Below are 20,777 nucleotides of genomic sequence, written 5' to 3'. Positions count from 1 at the left end.
CACAGACGCCACCTTGCCAGTCCCAGGGATGCAAAGGTCTCCCATTCTTTCAGGTCCCCGCAGGTCCCACTCCAGCATGTGGTATAGTTTTGTGACAGTGTCCTGGGGCATTCTCAACTTGCTGTGACACTTCTGGAGGAAGTGGCAAAATGGTTTCCACGATGATTAATTCCAGCCTTCCTGTACATCCTGGGAGGAACTTTCAGTTGTGACCTCTTCATGTGGATGCTGTTTGGCATCAGCTGGAGGATTGCTGCTCGCCCTGTGCTTTTGCTGGCACATTTGTTGCTCTTCAGTATCTCTTAGCCTTCATTGATGTGTAGCAAGAGCAATGTTACCCCCTGGTGTCGCTGGATCCAACAGCTACACCTGCAATTAACTTGTGTGGAACATAAAAAACGGAACAGGCCCTCAGTAATGCGAGCAGTCAGCATTCACATCATGCATGTAATCCTCCAGAGCACCATCTGGACATGGTATTTTAACATTGCACCTTAGTTCAATGAATGCATCTGCAGTCATGTTGCAATGAGACATTAGGAGATTGTTAATGCTGCATGAGATTGTGTGCTTGCAGCCCTATATCACTCAAAAAAGGCATCACATATATAAAAGGATGTTGCAGCATACTTAAAGTCTTAGAGTCATTGAGTTAAAGATATCTACAGCACAGAAAAAGGCCTTTTGACCCATCACATCTGCACCGATCAAAAAGAAGCACCTTACCATTCTCATCCCGTTTTCCAGCACTTGGACCATAGGCTTGTATACCTTGGCACCACAAGCGTACATCTCTACACATCTGAAATGTTAAGAGGGTTTCTGCCTCTGCTTCTCCAATTTCAAATAAACTCCCTCCCCATCCTCCGACTCCCTTCCCAGCCGCTCCCCCTCCCTTCCACTGCTCCCTGCCATCAACTGGATCCATTCTTCCCATTGGCCAACCAGATCATACCCTCTACCTGTCTTCACCTATCCTCACTTCGCCACCCTGCCCCTGCCTCCCCATTTATCCCCCCACACCCATCCCCAGTCCTGAAGACAGGTTACACCCGAGACATTGACTTCTCCAACTCCTGATGCTGCCTGGCTTGTTGTGATCTCCCAGCTTCCTGCTCATGTACCCTGGATTCGAGCCTCCGTAGTTTTTTTGTGTCTGCAACCTTAGAGGCAGTGAGTTCCAGATTCCCACGCCCACTTGGTGAAAAGGTTTTTCCTTACATCCCTTCTGAATCTTCTGCCCCTTATCTTCAACCTGTGTCCCCTGGCCATTGGTCCCTCCACCAAGGGGAATGTTTCTTCCTGCCTTCCCTATCTATGCAGTTCATTATTTTATACATCACAATCTTGTCCTCACTTGATCTCCTTTGTTTCCAGGAAAGCAACCCAATCTCACTTTAACGCCAAAACTCTCCAGCCCAGATAATGTCCTGTAAATCTTCTCTGCACCCTCTCCAGTGCAATCACATCCCTTCTGTAATGTAGCTTCCAGAACTGAACACAATACTCCAGCTGTGACCCAACCAATGTGCAGTACAATTCCAGCACAACATCACTGCTTTTAAATTCTATGTCACAACTAAAGAAGGCAAACATACCATATGCTTTCCTAACCATTTTATCCACCTGTCCTGACACCTTAAAGCACTAGTTAACATGGACACCAAGGTCCCTCTGATCCTCAGTGTTTCCCATGGTCCTACCATACATCATGTATTGCTTTGTCGTCTTTAGTGAGAGGAATCAGTTTCATGTCCCTCTGCAGTCAATGAGATCTTGCATTATCTTTGTGCATCGTGACCCACAGATGACACTTTTAAGGTCTTCTGTGATTACTTCTGCTTCACAGAGATGACTATCTTCAATCTGCAATGACCACTGAAATGGCTGAAATTGCTTTTGATCTGATTTTGCACCCCACACAGTTGCACAATGCATGTATTTCCCAATAACATTGATGTAAATGCAAATGACAGCAACCTGTACTCAGCAATTGAATGATTGATGCTATTTGCCTTGAAGGGCCTCCCTTTGCCAACAGTGAAGCCCATGTGTTGGGACTGAAAACAGGCAGACCTCCACTAATTATAGAATCTCCTAACACTACCTCTTCTCTGGTTGCTCCCCCTGCTTGAACGATTTCCTGTGCCACCATTTTCCATTCATTATCTACATAGATTTTCATTTAGAAGTTGAGAAAACATGAAAGGCAATGCAGGCCACCTTTGGCACAATGAATCACAGGCTCAGCCCAGTAATTAAGGTACATCCATGAGCCTCCATGTCCCTTTCTACCTGCGAATTCCTGCACAGCTCATCACTTCTGATTCCCTATATGTTATCACTGACCACCTCGAATTACAACTACAAATCTCATCCTTATCTCTGAGCCTTTGCCCTGTAGCTTAGTCCTGTCCACCGTAGTGACATATCTTCTTCCTGTTGAAGCCATGATAGTGATTGATTACCAGTATCAGACCCTTCTGCACTAATCCATGTCCTCCCATGCATTTTTCTCTCTCTCTCTCCATCTGATGCATCAAATGTCTCCCCGATAATGTTTCCCTTCTGAATCTCAGATTGCTGCCCCCAACCCTCAGCAGTGGGTTTCGCCACTTCCTTTCCATTATCTATTGGCAGGTCCCCTTGACTTTCGTTCCACTCATCCACAGGGACTAACATGGCCAAATTCCAAGTGACTTGGACAGCCAATCTCAACTGATGACTGACCAGACCCCTTTGACTAGTCTGCATGCAGCTCCCTGACTGAGAAACTGCTAATTTACAGTCTGTTTGCACTTGGCCTGTAGGACTGACCATGGCTCACTCCCCAAACTGTAATGAGACAGCGATAATGAGCGATAATCCATGCAAATATTTCCCTCGCTGTTCATCACATTGTCATGAGATGAGAATCTCCACTTACTGTCAAAAGTTGGCTGAAAGATTGGACGTTTTCATCTCAACACTGGGACAGTTCTCACTGGAGATCTCACTCATTTTTCCTACAGTTCTCACCATGACACATCATGCAGGGGCTTGGAAGATTCTGCCCACAGTGCTTTATAATTCACAATATCTTGTGGCATGACATTTGTAATAAAGAAACTTCATCAAATACTTCTAGTATGTTACAGTAAACTAATGGAATACATTACTGCAATTTTGCTCTTTACAATAATTTGCTATTATATTTGAAAGAGATGTATCACTGTTCTTATTTATTTTAGTCATTCCAGACACACTCAGTGCAACATCGGTACCTCAGACCCTGAATAAAGTTGAAGGTGACTCCCTGGAACTGGTCTGTGAAGTATCTAAACAAACAGCACAGCACACACACGAGGCTGTCACATGGTACATACAGAAGGAAGATCAGAATGCCACGGTCATCTCTCTCACACGAGATTTTGTTCTGCGTTCTGAAGGAAGATATAAACTAAGGCAGGCATCAGGAGATATACGGCTGGACAAGATTGAAGTGACTTCATTCAAACTCACCATTTCCAAACTGCAGATGTTTGATCAGGGAGAGTTCTACTGTGAGGCTAAAGAATGGATCCAAGACCCAGATAAATTCTGGTATAACATTGCCCATAAAATCACTGAACATACAACAGTTTATGTAGAAGCAGCAGGAATACAGGGTATGTATTTGGATAGATATTATTCTGGTGATATCTAGTGTTATCAATTATATCAAACAAAAACAAAAAAAAAAGCTGTGGATGATTTAGATCAGAAATGAAAATTGCTGGAGAAGCTCAGCAGATCTGGTAGCATCTGTGAAATCAGAGTTAATGTTTTGGGTCCAGTGATCCTTCCTCAGAACTGACAGTAGTTTGGAAAATGTGGGTTTTTATGCGAAGGTAGTGTGGGGGAGGGGATAAGGAGTAAATGGTAGGTGAAGCTAGAGCCCAAAGTGAGAGAAAAACAGTTGGCCAGATACAGGAGTGAATAATGATCTGGCTGGGAGGGTGAATAACTGTTAATGGAGACTATTATGGCTTACAATAGGTTGTATTAGCAGCAGACTATGTGATAACAAGAACTGGGGTGTGGGGGTGAGGGCTAGGATATAGGAGAGCTCAGACTCTAAAGTTATTAAAATCAAAATTAAGTCCTGAGGGCTGCAGGTTCCCCAAGCGGAAAATGAGGTGTTGTTTTTCCAGCCTATGCTGAGCTTCACTGGAGCATTGCAGCAAGCCTGAGACAGAGAATTTGGCCAAGGAACAGGCTGGGGTACTGAAGTTGCATGTGACTGGAAGCACAGAGTCATTTTTGCCATGGGTATCCACATGGGCCCCAGTTATGCCTGTCTCTTTGTGGGGTATGTGGGATATTCCTTGTTCCAGTTCTATTCCAGCCCCCCACCCACAACTCTTTCTTCGATATATTGATGATATCATCAGTACTGCTTCCCTCTCTTGTCTGGAATTGGGGTGGTTTATTAATTCTGCTTCAAATTTCCATCCCACCCTCATTTTCACCTGGTCTTTTTCTGACTCCTTCCTTCTCTTCTGTGACATCTGTTTCTATTTCTAGGGATAGGCTAACCACTAATATTCTCTATAAATCCACCGACTCCCACAATTACCCAGACTGTACATCCTCACACTCTGGTTACTGTAAAGACTTTAATCCATTCTCCCTGTTCCTGCATCTCCATTGTGTATGTTCCGACAAGACCAACTTCAACAAGGAGAAGCCTCCAAAATGTCCACCTTCTTCCTCAACTGAGGAATCTTCAGCACCATTGTTGACAGGGCCCTCAACCAAGTCCAACCCATCTGCAACACTCCCTCCTGCAACAGTGATAGGGATCCCCTTCTCCTATAACGACTGTCCCACCAGCATCCACATCCAAAAGATCATTAGCCACCATTTCCGCACCTCCAGCGAGATGCCACCACCAGATACATTCCCATCCCCTCACTTGTCCAACTTTCGCAGGGAGTGTTCCCTCTAGGACACTCCAGTCCACTCTTCCTTCACTCCCAAAACACCCCCACAGAATCGCTGAAAACCTACCCATTTAGCTCCTCCGTCCTCAGTATCCAAGGGCCCAAACTACCTTCCAGGTGAAGCAGCACTTTATCTGTACTTCATGTCTACTGCATTCACTGCTCATAATGTGGTCCCCTCTATATTGGGGAAACAAAGCATAGACTGGGTGATGGCTTTGCAGAACGCCTATGTTCTGCCCTCAACAAAAGACCCTGAGTTTCCAGTTGCCTGCCACTTTAAAACACCACCCTGTTCCCTGGCCAATATCTCTGTCTCAGGCTTGCTGCAGTGATCCAGGGAGGGTCAATGTAAGCTGGAAGAACAGCACCTCATTTTCCACTTGGGAACTCTGTAGCCTTCTGCATTTAATATTGATTTCAATAACTTTGTATTCTCCTATGTCCTAGCTCCCACCCCAACACACCAGGCCTGGTGACCACATGGTCTGATATTACATACAACCCATTGTTAGCCACTAACAGTCCCCATTAACAGTTATTCACCCTCCAGCTGGATCGCTATCCATTTCTTTGTCAGTCTAACTGTTTTTTTCTCTCTCTTTGGCCCAACCCCACCTGTCATGTACTCCATACCCCTCCCCCCACCATCCCTTCTGCATGAAAGCCCATAGTTTCCTAGCTACCATAAGTTTTGAAGGGTCACTGAAACCAAAATATTTATGTTGATTTTGTTTCACAAATGTTGCCAGACCTACTGAGTTTTCCTAGCAATTTCTGTTTTTGTTATCAATTATACAATTGTTCCAATATTTGAAAATAGGTGTGTTTTTAAAGTACTTACAGATATCAGAATATATATATGCTGTGCTCTACAATTAATAATAGTGTAAAATTCATAACCATACTGTACAAACCATCCTATACTTATAAATAATGTAATCGGTACTAAAGATCTCTGCTGTGACTAAATGTGATTGGGGAGGCAATGATTTAGTGATATTATCACTGGACCGTTAAGCCAGAAAACCAGGTGATGTTCTGAGCCACAGGGTCAAATCCTGTCACAGGAGATGGTGGCATTTTAATTTATTAAAAACTCTGTGACCATTATGGATTGCCAGGAAAAACCCATCTGGTTCATTAATATCATTGAGGGAATGAAACTGCCATTCTTACTTGGTCTGACTCCAACCCCACAGTGATGTGGTTAACTCTGAACTGCCCTCTGGGCAATAAATGCTGGTGTAGCCAGCGACGCCCTCATCCTGCAAAATAAATTTTAAAAAACTGAATTTGTTTTTGTCCAAGTACAGGCTTTAGTCCGAACAAGTGCTGAGGTTAAACAGCTCTTCACTGTATATTACAACATTGCCCATTCATCTTTGTTTTATTTTTCTCTGACTTTCTTCTTGCAAATGATTTTCCTTTCTGGCAATTGGATCTTAATTGACCTGAACTGATCAAAGTTTCAAGGGCTCTGTCAAACAAGATCAAATCTGAAATGTAAATTATTCAGTGATTGTAGTAATTATTATATAATGATTGGAACCAACTGGATTTTGTTGATTATGAGATCTTTGACTGGGTTTGTTAATGTGGGCCAATCAGGAATGCCCTAGCTGACCAGTATAACCAGGAGATGAAAGAGGATGAAAAAGTTTGATTATTATCTTCTCTGACAAGATAGTTTTGACTATCTAGTTCAACATCCAACTGATGATTTCCTCATTCGGTTTATTTATTGCATATCCTAAAACCAAGATCCTTATTGTACTTGTTTATTTCAATGTTCACAGAATAAATGTGCTCTTTATTTGGAATATAAAAATACATAACCAGGAGATGTGCTGTGCACCAGTAAGTGAAAGGTAATTTGGTGACGGGATACTGGTCTCAGTGCAGCCTTGCAGAGGAAGTCCCTTTGAATAACTTTATGTAACTTTGATCTGAAAATCACAAGGTTTGGCACACACAATAATACTAAAAAACAGAGAAACATTATAACCAGGAGATTTAGAATCTTCTCAGTTCAGGGGACTGCTTTGAGCTGGCTGGTTGCAACTCATGTACTGTGTATTAGTAAATAAATGGCCACTTGGTGATGGGATACTGGCCTCTGCAGTTATTTCAAATACAAGTCTTGTCATTTTAAATTTTTAAATCATGACTGCACATATAGGAGATTCATGTGACCAGCAAGCCACAACCTAGCTGGTTGAGATGAATGGTTTAACTGCTGAAAATAGCCTTGTCTTCTAAAAATGTCATAGCTCCTTTAAGGTATTAATAGTTAATATTTCAAATCTGTTGAGCTACTTAAAGTGCTGCCAAGCAAAAACGTTTGAAAGCTAGATGAGAATTAGAGGAAGTTAAACTGGCTGCAGCTAGTCTAGTTTTCTAGTGTGCTATAACTGAACTAATGAGCTGTCACTACTACACAAATGGAAAGTTGACTTTTTGAAACTCAGTTTTAAGATGAGAATAAGCCAACTAATCCCTTTCAAATCCTGACATCCAACAGAACACTGTATTCACTTTGATAATTTGATGACATTGAAAGACAAGAAGATTGCTCTTAAAAAGCCCACCACAGTAACTTTGTCATTGTCAATTCATTCTCATTGCTTTCCCTCTGAAAAAGTGCAATAATTATTTTCTGAAAGGAATACTAAATTATTTCTGAAAGGTATACAAAAAAAGAAAGCCAAGATTACAATGTTTCAATAAGAAAATAACTGTTGCTGGCACAGTTTGTGAAATCTAAATTTTCGTTTTAAACAGTCTATTGATGATGAGTTCAAAAAAGACAGAATTGGGCTTCAATTTAATTGCTGAATTAATTTTTAACTGGCATATTTACCAATATATAATGGTAATAACAGTCTATGCATTCATCTGTGTGGTATATAATTTCAGGGGACCTATTTCTTGTCTCTGTTTTCTGGATGCCACGGGCTTTTGTACATATTCACACCAAGTGCATAACTTAGCCAAATTCACACATGCCATTTTCAGATATTATCTTTGTCTTTATTTTCATGTTCATTGTGGAGAAAGAAAAGGCATGATTTTGGGGCTTATGCAAGCTATGATCATTCCCTTGAGCAAGTGATGATATTCTGGCACAACTAATATCCCATCATCCATTTAAAGAAAGAAATCCTGCTAATATTTCCTTGCTCTCTTTACACAGTGGTGCAGTTCCATGGCTGGTGATTGCTGTTCAGCATCTTCCCCAAATGGCCTATATTCATGTAGAAGCCTTGATCATTAGCAGGGAATTAAACTAGAGAAAATCCCATCTTTATCTGATATCTTTTTACAGCAGGAATTATAGGAATAGAACATTAGAGTAGACTATTCATCTCCTCAAGCCTGCACAACGATTTGATTAGATCGAGGCTGACCTTCATGACATTTCGGAGAAAATTACTGCAGATGCTGGAATCTGTACTGAAAACAACCAACACTGGAGATCACAATGGGTCAGACAGCATCCATGGTGAGAGAGCAAGCTAACATTTCGAATCTAGATGATTCTTCATCAGTTCTCTGATTTGAAACGTTAGCTTGCTCTCTCTCCATGGATGCTGCCTGACATACTGCGATCTTCAGCATTGGTTGCTTTCAGTCTTAATGACATTTACCTGATTGGAGCCCGTATCCTGTGAGACTCTTGCCTTACAAAAATCTCTCCATCTATATTTTTACGTTTTCAATAGGCCCAGCCCCAAAAGCTTTTGGAGAAGAGAGTTGCATGTTTGCACATCCTTTCTTTATTGAAATAACTTCTGACAGTATAAATTTGCCCTTCCTTTGTCTTACATTGTTTTAAAAAAAAAATGACACTGGTGTAGCAGCCTCTGGTAGGGCATTGTAACAAAATATCAAAAGGTCAAAGGACACTTCTGAAATTTAACATAGAATATAAATTCCAGGACAATGGATTACCCTAGAGCCCACCCTTTGTTCCAAGCTTCCAAGGAAATATGTTTTTTCTGCCCAATCAAATTCTTTAAGCTCTTGTAATACCTCAATTATATTTCCTGTTAATTTTCAAATTACAACTCATGGAAAAATTGTCTAAAGGGCTCTCAGGATGTGGTGGTAGTGTCCCTTCCTCTGAGCCCAGAGGTCAGGATGCAATGGTGATTCAGTGGTTAGCACTGCTGCATCATAGTGCCAGGGACCCTTAGGCGACTGTGTGTGTGGAGTTTGCACATTCTCCCCAGGCCTGTGTGGGTTTCCTTCAAGTGCTCCGGTTTCCTCCCACAGTCCAAAGATGAGCAGGTTAGGTAGATTAGACATAGGAGATGCAGGGTTACGGGGATAGGGTAATGGGGTGGTGGAGGGACAGTGAAAACTTGATGGGCCAAATGGTCTGCTTCCACACTTTAGGGATTCTATGATCTTTGATCCAACCTGGGTTCCTGTCCCACCTGCTCTAGAGAGGTGTAACCATCTCTGAACAGGGTGATTAGAAAATAGAAAAATGTTGCCTTGTGGACTCTTGTGGTTGTGGTGGTACTGCCCCTTCCTTTGAAGCAGGAGACCCAGGTTCACACTCCATCTGGTCCAGGTGTAACCATCTCTGAACAGGGTGATTAGGAAACATCTATGTGATTAAATAAATGGTTTACCTGTAATTCAATCTGCAGTAAATTAGATAGCCATAACATACCTCCACAGACATATGGTCTTGTGGTGAAGTGATAGAGCCCGTAACAGTGTTCAGCTTCCAGCCCTGGATTTGTGCTAGAACATTCCTGAATAGGGTCATTAAAAATCTGAATATTCGATCTAAGCAGGCAAGATGATCAGTAGAACTCAAGTAAAATGACAGCACATATCCAGCCAGATTTGTCTGGCTGTATCCAATATGACCTTAACTGACAATATCACAGGGAGGGTATGCAAAACAAATCCAGAAAATGAACAAATGTGAAATAGGAATTGAAATAACTCCACTTGTTTCATCCTCTACTCATGAAAATCTTTCCATCTTAGATGTGCAGTCCAGAAGGATTATAACTCTGATCCAAAAATAATGTGTTTGGGGAGCTAATGTGTCATATTGATGAATTGGCTTGCCAGAAACCTTAAATTTGATCCATGGTCATATATCACGCAATTAGCTTTCAGCCTAATTTCAAAAAAGAGGTGGAACTGATTATTTCAACCACTTCTTGTTTGCATTAATAAGGCAAATGGCAAAAAGTCATTTCCAAACATTAGCTCTGCCTGAGAGAGAAATTAATGAGATTAGACAATTTATTCATCCTAAAGTCAGATTCTTCCAAGAAATAATTTAATGTGGATGTTTGAAATGACTATTTCTTCACAGTATTTAATTTTAAATATAATATGTAATTCTATGCACTTGGTGTCCAAAGCATGTTTTAAAATTTAGATATTTAATATCTTTATGTACATTAGTATGACGTATCAATTCTGAAGAAATGATCTTTTAAATTTGTCACTTTCAGGTAAACAGTGCTAAGTAAGTGCACATTCTCTATATAATGCTGTGCAGAAAATTTTTTCCCTGGAGCGTCGGAGGCTGAGGCGTGACGTTATAGAGGTTTATAAAATCACGAGGGTCATTGATAGGGTAAATAGACAAGGTATTTTCCCTGGGATTGTTCTCATTGGAGTACATTTTTCTATTGCAGGCCATAAAACAAGAGCAGATTCAAAGGGATCATGGATGCGTGTACAAGCCTGGAAAATGTTCCCCTTTCTCACTCTAATCCTTCTGCTCAACTGAGGGGAGAAAAGTGTCATTGCTACACTGACCCAAGTATGCATCCAACAGTTTCCTTCACTGTTTTATTGAGCTTTGAAGAATTACAGCAGTCAAAGAAATTCAAGTCACTGCATTCTGTTTGACAAACTTCTTTATGATTAGGGAGGGAGAAGACCAAGTAAGGTTATGAATCAATTCTATGATATCACGTAAAAGAATACAGTGATGCATTTTAATGGGGTTAATGGCCAAGAAGCTCAAAACCTTGCACCTGTTCCTCAGTTGTCAATTGAGCACTTAGTATCTAATGTGATGTGTGTCCTTTTTCGGCCAGAAATGTGCTACTGTCTTATTGGACATGTTTCTATCATGGCATCTAGGATTGTTACCAAAACCATGGAAACCACTGAATAATAAATTTGAATACTGCATAATCAATTTCTATCTGCTTCTTTCACAATTACATATTGTAGCATAAATTCAATAATGTTGTATCCAGAGCACTGAAAGTTTCATGGTAGTAATTGAAGTTACAGATATATTTCTTAACATTGTGAGGTTGCTTTTACAGCCAGAGTTCTTGGTGAGTGTTTCAGGAGTGCAGCATCATTACATTGACATGGTGTTGCCTGATCATGGCCATGTCTCCTCATAGAAAACTCTACATATAAAACCTCATGTATAGTTCAAGTATTCACTTTTCTGTCTAGGGTGATAGGGTGAACCAACTATCAAGATGGCATGTAAGATGTAACTTCACTATGAATAACCATTCTGAACTCTCCATCTTTGATCTTCTAGGCTATTTAACAGAACACAAGTTTCAGGAACTCATTTCTTTAGTAGACATGTGACAGCCATCTGGTCGAAACATCCTCTCACTTTATTTCAAAACAGATGGTTCTGTGAATACAGAGTTAGCCTTTTGGAGTTCAGGCAGCAGTGGGATAATGCTCCAGCGATGCAACATTGACTTTTTTGGGGTGATATCAAGTTTGCTTGACTGTAAGTTCTGGGGCTGAAGCACAGTTTTCCTATCTCATTTACTTTTTATTAGGGCATCTCCAAAATAACTTCCTTAGTTTAATATGGGGTGATGCCCCTCAAGCTAAGTAACCAAATGCTTCTTTCAAGTGGAGATAAAGGCTTAAAGTCATGCACAGGCTATGGCTAGTTACCAAAATTACCAATGCAATTTCATAGGCTTCACGGAAATGATCTTTCCAGATTTCAACCCTTGGTAGCTTTTCACAAAGCCTGCTTCTCAGCTATGAATTGAAATATCTCTCAGCAAAAGGAGTTGGTAAATCTACCTCAGGCCAATTCCTGTAGTTGTTTCCTTTTCCTTATTTTTATCCCTGATCTGTCCTGTTAAGAAATTCACTGCTCGTTTAGTTCTGACAGTCAAACACTTGAAATCTGTGTGTCTTTGCTGTTCACAAATGCTGACAAGACTGCTAAATGTTGTAAAGGTTTCAGTTCCCATTTAATGTGGAATGTGGTGGTGCAGTGTTACAGTCACTGGACGAGTAAGAGACAAGGTTTGAATCCGATGATGACAGATGGTGGAATTTGAATTCAGTAAAAGCTGGAATTAAAAGTTTAATGATGTCCACAAAACTATTGCCGTGAAAGCCCAACTGGTTCATTAATGATCTTTAGGATGAGGAAAACTATCAGCCTTACCTAGTCTTGGCTATTTGTGATTCCATGCTTTGAAAAAGGAATGTAATTGGATGGACTAACTGTGTCAACTGAGGAACCAGAAATGACAATGGAAAATTCAGCCCTGTCTTCAAAGATTCCTCCTTACTGATATCTGAAGCTAGTGAGAGCTCTGAGGGAGCTGTCTCGCAAACTAGTCAAGCACTTCTGGGTATGTCCTGACCCACCAGAACAGGTCCAGCTGAGGTGGCACAATGGCATATACTCAGGAGGGAGCTGCCCTCAAATTTCTCAACATTGACACTGGATCTCATGAAGTCTCATGACATCAAATCAACACAGACAAGCAAACAGTCATTTGATTATCACGCAATGCCACCCTTGATTTCCCCCCCGCCCCACCAATCTGCTGCTACACTGGTACTGCTCCATGTTGAACTTAACTTTGAGGAAGTACTGAGGGTGATAAGGCACAGTTATGACTTCTACCAGCACAGAGTTGTCCCAGTGATTCCCATTAATCCCAATTTTGCTCAAGTGCCTTCATGCCATCTTCAGTAAAATGCAGCCTTGATGTCAAAGGTTTTCACTCTCACTTTCCCTCTGGAAATCAGCTCTTTTCTCCATGGTTCAATAGTGGCTTTAATGAGGTCAGGAGCTGAGCTGCCTTGGCAGGACCCAAACTGGGCATCACTGAGCAGGTTATTGCTGAGCAGGTGCTGCATGATAACACTGTTGATGGTACCTTCCATCACTCTACTGATGATCGAGTGTAGACTGATGGGACGGGAGGTGTTGGTGTTTGGCTGGGTTGGATCTTTCCTGCTTTTTGTGAACTTGAAATGCCTGGGCAACTTTTCACATTGTTGGGTAGATGCCAGTGTATCAGTTACACTGGATCAGCTTAATTAGAGGCAGAAGAAGATCCGGAGTCTCCAGGTCTTTTGTTGGAATGCTGCAAGGGTCTATCGCTTTTGCAATATCCAGTGTCTTGAGCCTTTTCTTGATATTAAATGGAAATAATCAACTTGAAAATCCATGGCTGTTCCTTCACTGCTAATGAGCCAGTATCCTGGAACTCCCTCCTTAACATCTTGGGTGTACCGACACCAAATGAACTATGGTAGCTGAAGAAGGCAACTGATTGCGATTTTTGAGAAGAGCTTTAGCTCAGCTTGTGGTTCTGGATGTAAGTTTGATCCTTGGGCAGGTAGATTTGGTAGAAGGCAGCTGATCACCAAAGTCTCAATGTCAACTAGGGATGGGCAATTAATGATCGCAGTTAATAGCATAACATGAATGAAGATATAATAAACTCTTAAAAGAATTCATTGTAGAATAATGGAGTCAAGTAAACTTAATGGGTCAATATTGTGAACTAAAACTTAACCACAGTCAATAATATGGATTATAGTAAGTCAACAAAGATATTAGCACAAATTCAGATTTACAGTATGAATTCTTTTTGAAAATTAATGCATCTTAGTGAAACATGGAACCATTAATTATAGTAAACACCATTAATATTTCTCTGTTATTACTTCTACATGACTAAACGTCATGAAAAAAATCATTAAAATGTTTATGAAGTCTGCAAATGTAATTTAAGATTTGCATAAAGATTTGTAGCTCAGTTGTCGGTTGCCATACTTGTGGGGATGTTCGCTGAGCTGGGAAGGATTTTGCAGACGTTTCGTCCTCTGTCTAGGTGACATCTTCAGTGCTTTGGAGCCTCCTGTGAAGGCCGTGCTGTGTCTTCCAGAATTTATTTGGTGCGGTCCTGCTGCCTCCAGTTCCAGTTGTTCATTGTAGTGGCCGGTATATTGGGTCTAGGTCTATAGAGTCATAGAGATGTACAGCATGGAAACCAACCCTTCAGTCCAACCTGTCCACGCCAACCAGATTTCCCAACCCAATCTAGTCCCACCTGCCAGCACCCGGCTCATATCCCTCCAAACCCTTCCTATTCATATACCTATCCAAATGCCTCTTAAATGTTGCAATTGTACCAGCCTCCACCACATCCTCTGGCAACTCATTCCATACACGCACCACCCTCTGCGTGAAAAGGTTGCCCCTTAGGTATCTTTTATATCTTTCCTCTCTCACCCTAAACCTATGCCCTCTAGTTCTGGACTCCCCGATTCCAGGGAAAAGACTTTGCCTATTTATCCTAACCATGCCGCTCATAATTTTATAAACCTCTATAAGGTCACCCCTCAGCCTCCGACGCTCCAGGAAAAACAGCCCCTGTTCAGCCTTTCCCTATCGCTCAAATCCTCCAACCCTGGCAACATCCTTGTAAATCTTTTCTGAACCCTTTCAAGTTTCACAACATCTTTCCGATAGGAAGGAGACCCAGAATTGCACGCAATATTCCAACAGTGGCCTAACCAATGTCCTGTACAGCCGCAACATGACCTCCCAACTCCTGAACTCAATACTCTGACCAATAAAGGAAAGCATACCAAACGCCTTCTTCACTATCCTATCTACCTGCGACTCCACTTTCAAGGAGCTATGAACCTGCACTCCAAGGTGTCTTTGTTCAGCAACACTCCCTGGGACCTTACCATTAAGTATATAAGGCCTGCTAAGATTTGCTTTCCCAAAATGCAGTACCTCGCATTTATCTGAATTAAACTCCATCTACAACTTCTCAGTCCATTGGCCCATCTGGTCCAGATCCTGTTGTAATCTGAGGTAACCCTCTTCGCTGTCCACTACGTCTCCAATTTTGGTGTCATCTGCAAACTTATAACTGTACCTCTTATGCTCGCATCCAAATCATTTATGTAAATGACAAAAAGTAGAGAACCCAGCACCAATCCTTGTGGCACTCCACTGGTCACAGGCCTCCAGTCTGAAAAACAACCCTCCACCACCACCCTCTGTTTTCTACCTTTGAGCCAGTTCTGTATCCAAATGGCTAGTTCTCCCTTTATTCCATGAGATCTAATCTTGCTAACCAGTCTCCCATGGGGAACCTTGCCGAATGCCTTACTGAAGTCCATAAAGATCACATCTACTGTTCAGCCCTCATCAATCTTCTTTGTTACTTCTTCAAAAAACTCAATCAAGTTTGTGAGACATGATTTCCCATGCACAAAGCCATGTTCACTATCCCTAATCAGTCCTTGCCTTTCCAAATTCATGTACATCCTGTCCCTCAGGATTCCCTCCAACAACTTGCCCACCACCGAGGTCAGGCTCACCGGTCTATTGTTCCCTGGCTTGTCCTTACTGCCCTTCTTAAACAGTGTTGATGGAGTCTGTAGGTGAGTGCCATGCTTCTACAAATTCTCTGGCTGTCCTCTGTATAGCTTGTCCTATGGTCGTTGTGTTGTCCCAGTTGAACTTGTGGTCCTTGTCATCTGTGTGTGTGGCTGGTTGTGGCATTTAGTGGCTAGTTGGTGTTCTTGGATGCAGATTGCTATTGTCCTATACAGTGTTTCATGCAGTCTTTGCATGGAATCTTGTAACATGATGGGTATCTGGTCTTTTGTCCTGTGAATTGTTGTCGGAGCATGGTTGTGAGGGTATGGGCTATCATGGATCCCAACAGGCAGAGAAGTCTGCCTGTCAGTTTCAAGGTGCTTTTTATGTAAGGTAGTGTTGCTGGTGAGTTAGGTCGTGGCATGTGCTCATCGTGTTGTTTGTCTGTGAGGCATCTGTGGATGAAGTTCTGGGAATATCCGTTCTTGGTGAATACTCTGTAGAGGTGTTGTTCTTTCTTTCTTAGGTCAGGAGTGCTATAGTGTGTTGTAGCCCTTTTGAACAGGGTCCTAACGCAGCTTCTCTTGTGTGTGTTTGGGCGGTGGCTGTTGTAGTTCAGGATCTAGTTGTGTGTGTGGCTTTCCTGGCGCATTCACTGTTCTGTTTTCTTTGTATGATCACATCCAGGAATGGGAGCTGATTGTTGGGTTCCTCCTCTCTCATAAATCTGATCCCTGTGAGCATAGTGTTGATAGTCTGGTGTGTGTTCTCAATTTCTGTTCTCTTAATGATAACAAAAGTGTTATCCACGGATCCAGAGCTTGGGTTGGATTTGTGGCAGGGCTGTTTGTTCCAGTCTTTGCATCACGGCCCCTATTGTTGGCTATTGTTTCTCTGGCTAGAGTTTTGTCAATTGAAGTGAACAGTGCCGTTACATCAAAGGAGACCATTGCTTCGTCCTTGACTGTGTTTATGTTCTTGATGTTGTCTAGGAATTCCTGTGACGATTATATAGAGTGTTTGGATTCACTGATAAGATGTTTCAGTTTTTGCTGGAGTTCTTGGAAGTGCCTCAACAGGTCGAAGGGGTCTGTCTGGTTTGTGTACCTTGGGTAATCTGTAAAATCTTGAGGTGTTGTTGCTTTCTGCTTTCATCCTTTGTAGGTCAGTTCTGGTTATCAGTCCGTTTTTTTTATATTGTGTTCCGTAGTTTGTTGTTTATTCTATTGATTTGGAGGTGCCGGTGTTGGACTGGGATGGACAAAGTTCACCTCCTGATGAAGAGACAGCACCACAAAAGCTAGTGCTTCCAAATAAACCTGTTGGACTATAACCTGGTGTTGTGTGATTTTTAAATTTACTCTATTGGTTAGCTGTGATGTGGGGTCACACTCCCTCTGTAGGTAGGTGTCGTTATCTGCAAGTAGTTTCTCTGCTTTCTGAACATATTCGGTCTTGACCATAATAACCGTCATTCCGCTGGTACTATGGTTATGTTCTTGTCATTTTTTCATGTTTTTAGGGTTTCTCTCTTTTTGCTGTTGAGGTTCTGACAGCGTGACACAAATCTAGAGAAATATTCAAAAAATGAATCTCAGGATGATCTAAGTTATGATTATGGATACACATAACAGACTCCACAGGTGCAGACAAGAAATTGCACAGCAAAAATTGCTAATTTCAAAAATATTCAATATAATCATGGCTGGTCATTCAAGTCAGTACCCTGTTCCTGCTTTCTCCTCATGCTCCTTGATCCATTTAGCCCGATGATCTATATCTAACTCCTCCTGAAAAGCATTCGATGTTTTGGCCTCAACCACTTTCCATGGCAGAGAATTCCATGGGTTCAGCAACCTCTGGATGAAGAAATTTCTAATCTCAATCCTCAATGGCCTATCCCACATCCTTAAACCATAACCCTTAATTCTGGGATCCCAGGTTTCAGAAATATTCTATCTGTGTGTCTGTGTTAGAATTTTATAGGTTTCTATGGGGAGCCTTTTATTTTTTATCTTCATGAATAATGTCCTAACCAATCCAATCTCTCTGCATACATTAGTCCTACAATCCCCAAGAATTAGGTTGGTAAACCTTTGTTGCTTTACTCCATAACCAAAATATCCTTCCTCAGAGAAGGAGATCAAAGCTGCACACAATATTCCTAGTGTGGTCTTCGCAAGGTCCCATACAGGTGCAGCAAGACAACCTTGATCTTGTATTTAAATCTTATCATTACAAAGGTCAATATACCATTTGTCTTCTTCACCACTTGCTGCACCTGTGTGCTTATTTTTAGCAACTGGTGGACAAAGGCAGCATTTTTCACTCCTCCTTTCCTATAATATTGCCATTCAGATAATAATCTGACTTCTTGTTTTTGCTACCAAAGTGCATAACCTCACATTTATCCTTATTATACTGCATTTGCCATGCATTTTCCCACTGACTCAACTTGTCCAAATCACATTGAAGTACCCCTGCATCCTCCTCATAGCTCACCCTTCCAGGCAGCTTTGTGTCAACTGCAAACTTGGAGATATTACATTTAGTTCCCTCATCAAAATCATTAATTATAAACCAACAATTATAACATCCAAACCACCGGACATCACTGCTAAATTAGAAGGTTATGTTGTGCAATTAATTTTGCATGTAAGTACTCCCAAAGCCTCAGACTTAAATTTTAAAACTAACTTTGCCAGGTGGTATGGTGGCTCAGTGGTTAGCACTGCACAGCACCAGGGTCCCAGGTTCAATTCCAGCCTCGGGTGACTGTCTGTGTGGAGTTTTCACATTCTCCCCGTGTCTGCATGGGTTTCCTCTGGGTGCTCTGGTTTCCTCCCACAGTCCAAAAATGTGCAGATCAAGTGAATTGGCCATGCTAAATTACTCATAGTGTTAGGTGCATTAGTCAGAGGGAAATGGGTCTGGGCGGGTTACTCTTCGGAGGGTCGGTGTGAACTTGTTGGGCTGAAGGGCCTGTTTCCACACTGTAGGGAATCTAATCGAATAAAGGTATCACCTTAACATGTTTTCCTGCACTTTCATAGCCAAGATTTTATTGGCTATATATAGTTAATAGTCTATAATTTTAGCATTTATGTTTGTAGATTATCCCCCATGCTTTATACCTATTTTTGATTAATTTTTTCAATGATTAATATATTGTAATGCTATGAAGCAAAGTGTTAAGCTATTTAAATTGCCTGAATAAAAAGAAATGTTACGTTGTTCTTCAACATTGAGTTTCTGTCTGTTATTTTGTACTCGACTTTCAAACACATAAACACAACATGAGATCTTTCTATTGAGTTACTCTTGTTCTAATCTTCCCGCTGCTTTTGACATGAAGGCCTGTGTTTTCCTTGTTGACAGCAATGAATGAAATGAATGGACTAATTGCAAAGAAACCTACCACTTGCTGAAATGAAAATCAAACCTACTGGCACTAGAATGCAGTTCAGACTTATTAAAATGATTTTCAATTGTTCGAAATTAGATATCAAACTGAGAATGTATTTGTGTGTAATGCTGTCTCACTGCCAGCAAACAACACTGTTGATCTTGTGTATTTGTCAAATGGAGTAGTTACAATATCCACCGGTGAGGTATGCTGGCAGACACACTAATGATCCATTAATGGTACAGGAGCAAATGTTCCTGGACAGAAGTCAAAATTCCACAAACTGCTGATTTTTGGCACTAGTTTAAAGATGAAATGAAAACGATCTTTACAATTTCAGCAGGTGGGATTTAATGAGGAGATAGGCTGAATGGATGAATTGCTTTATTCATTCTTACCATGTGATTTTTATACATTTACCTTATAAATTAACAGATTTTATTCAAGTAATAGTAAAGAACAAGATTAGTGCCTGCCTGTGTTGCTGTTAATGATGTATTTGCTTATCGCAAATGACCAATTACCACATCATAACTGGAGTGCATGGCTTCATGGAAAGGCAGGAAAAAGCTGGTGATGTTTAGAGCAGTATGACTTGGTTCATCACTGCCAATAATGGCTGCACAAAATACAGTTGATATAAGAAGGTAGGGTCAGGTTCACCACTACGTTCAAAAAGGGTAGCAAAGCCAAGTATCTACAGACCAATGACTTTAACATCTAGGTGGATACACTTATGGAACTCCTTATTAAGGTAAGATTATGGCAGGTTGTCATGAATGGAAGGGTCTTGCTGTAATTTATTCGTCTTCTTTATGAGTGTGACAGGGAAAATAAATGGGTGTGAGAGAGCAGGAGGTGCTGTTTTGGATTTCAGTAAGATATGGTTTATCTGAAAAGGCTGGCATGGAAAATTAAGATCAGAATAAAGATTAGCACCTCTGTGTCAGGTGGAGTGTTGACTTGTGATTTTAGTTTACTTATCAGAGTCTATTTGCCAATGAGCCAAAACAGGAGAGATTTTCTGAATACAGCAGAAAGATTTTGCTACCAAATGCTGTAGGATGATAGTTAACAGTTGGATAACACAAATTACATGCACAACATAACATTACTTATAGCACTGAGGCCTCCAGACATCACTCATGGAAGAAATACCCAATCATCTGCATTTCAGCCAATAGGAAAAGCAATAGTCAGTGGCAATATTGTACAAGGGAAATATAATTGGTTCATCAGTAAAATCAATGAGATAGTAATCCAGGAATTGCCATCAATACAGGAAAACATTCACTGGGGTGTCAGGGCATTTTTGAGGTTCTTCTGCTTGATATCATCATTAATAATCTAGAAGTAGTGATCACAACCAACACATTAAATCTAAGTTCTAAAGTCCTGCCACATTCAGTTGTGAATGGTAGTGGACAATTAAACAACTCACCAGAGGAGGATCCTCCACAAATATCCCCATTCTCAATGATGGAAAAGTTCAACATATCGATGCTAAATATAAGGCTGAAGCCTTTGCAACAATCTTCATTCGGAAGTGCCAAATGGAGATCCATCTCAGCCTTCTTCAGTGGTCTCAGCATCAGAGATATCAGTCTTCAGCCAATTTAATTCACTCCATGTGGTATTGAGAAATGGTTGGAAGCACTGGATAATGCAAAGTCTTTGGGTCCTGACAACATTCCGGCAATAGTACTGAAGACTTGTGCTGCAGGACTTGCTGTTCCCCTAGTCAAGTTGTTCCAGTACAGTTACAACACTGGCATCT

At 41.2% G+C, this 20,777-nt stretch overlaps 1 protein-coding gene and 1 pseudogene across 5 annotated transcripts in view; one reads left to right on the top strand and one right to left on the bottom strand.

Moving 5' to 3' along the window:
- LOC122555504 (immunoglobulin superfamily member 2-like) overlaps positions 1 to 12,187 on the top strand; it is a 46,415-nt gene extending 34,228 nt beyond the window's left edge. For all 5 annotated transcript variants that reach the window (XR_015758859.1, XR_015758858.1, XR_015758860.1 and 2 more), the window contains 2 exons: positions 3,231 to 3,647; positions 10,640 to 12,187. Coding sequence is in view for 2 of the 5 variants with exons in the window: in XM_087992797.1 (XP_087848923.1) it covers positions 3,231 to 3,647; positions 10,640 to 10,734 (512 nt within the window). In the remaining 3 variants the exon portion in view is untranslated. The remainder of the gene's footprint in view (positions 1 to 3,230; positions 3,648 to 10,639) is intronic.
- LOC148148536 (uncharacterized) overlaps positions 1 to 20,777 on the bottom strand; it is a 219,428-nt pseudogene that overhangs the window by 152,918 nt on the left and 45,733 nt on the right.

Source organism: Chiloscyllium plagiosum, unplaced genomic scaffold (assembly GCF_037043375.1).
Source record: "Chiloscyllium plagiosum isolate Xiang-an unplaced genomic scaffold, Cpla_swu_hap1 HiC_scaffold_12, whole genome shotgun sequence".
Classification (NCBI taxonomy): Eukaryota; Metazoa; Chordata; class Chondrichthyes; order Orectolobiformes; family Hemiscylliidae; genus Chiloscyllium; species Chiloscyllium plagiosum.
The sequence above is the reverse complement of the archived record's forward strand: the minus strand, read 5'-3'. Positions and strand labels throughout refer to the sequence as shown.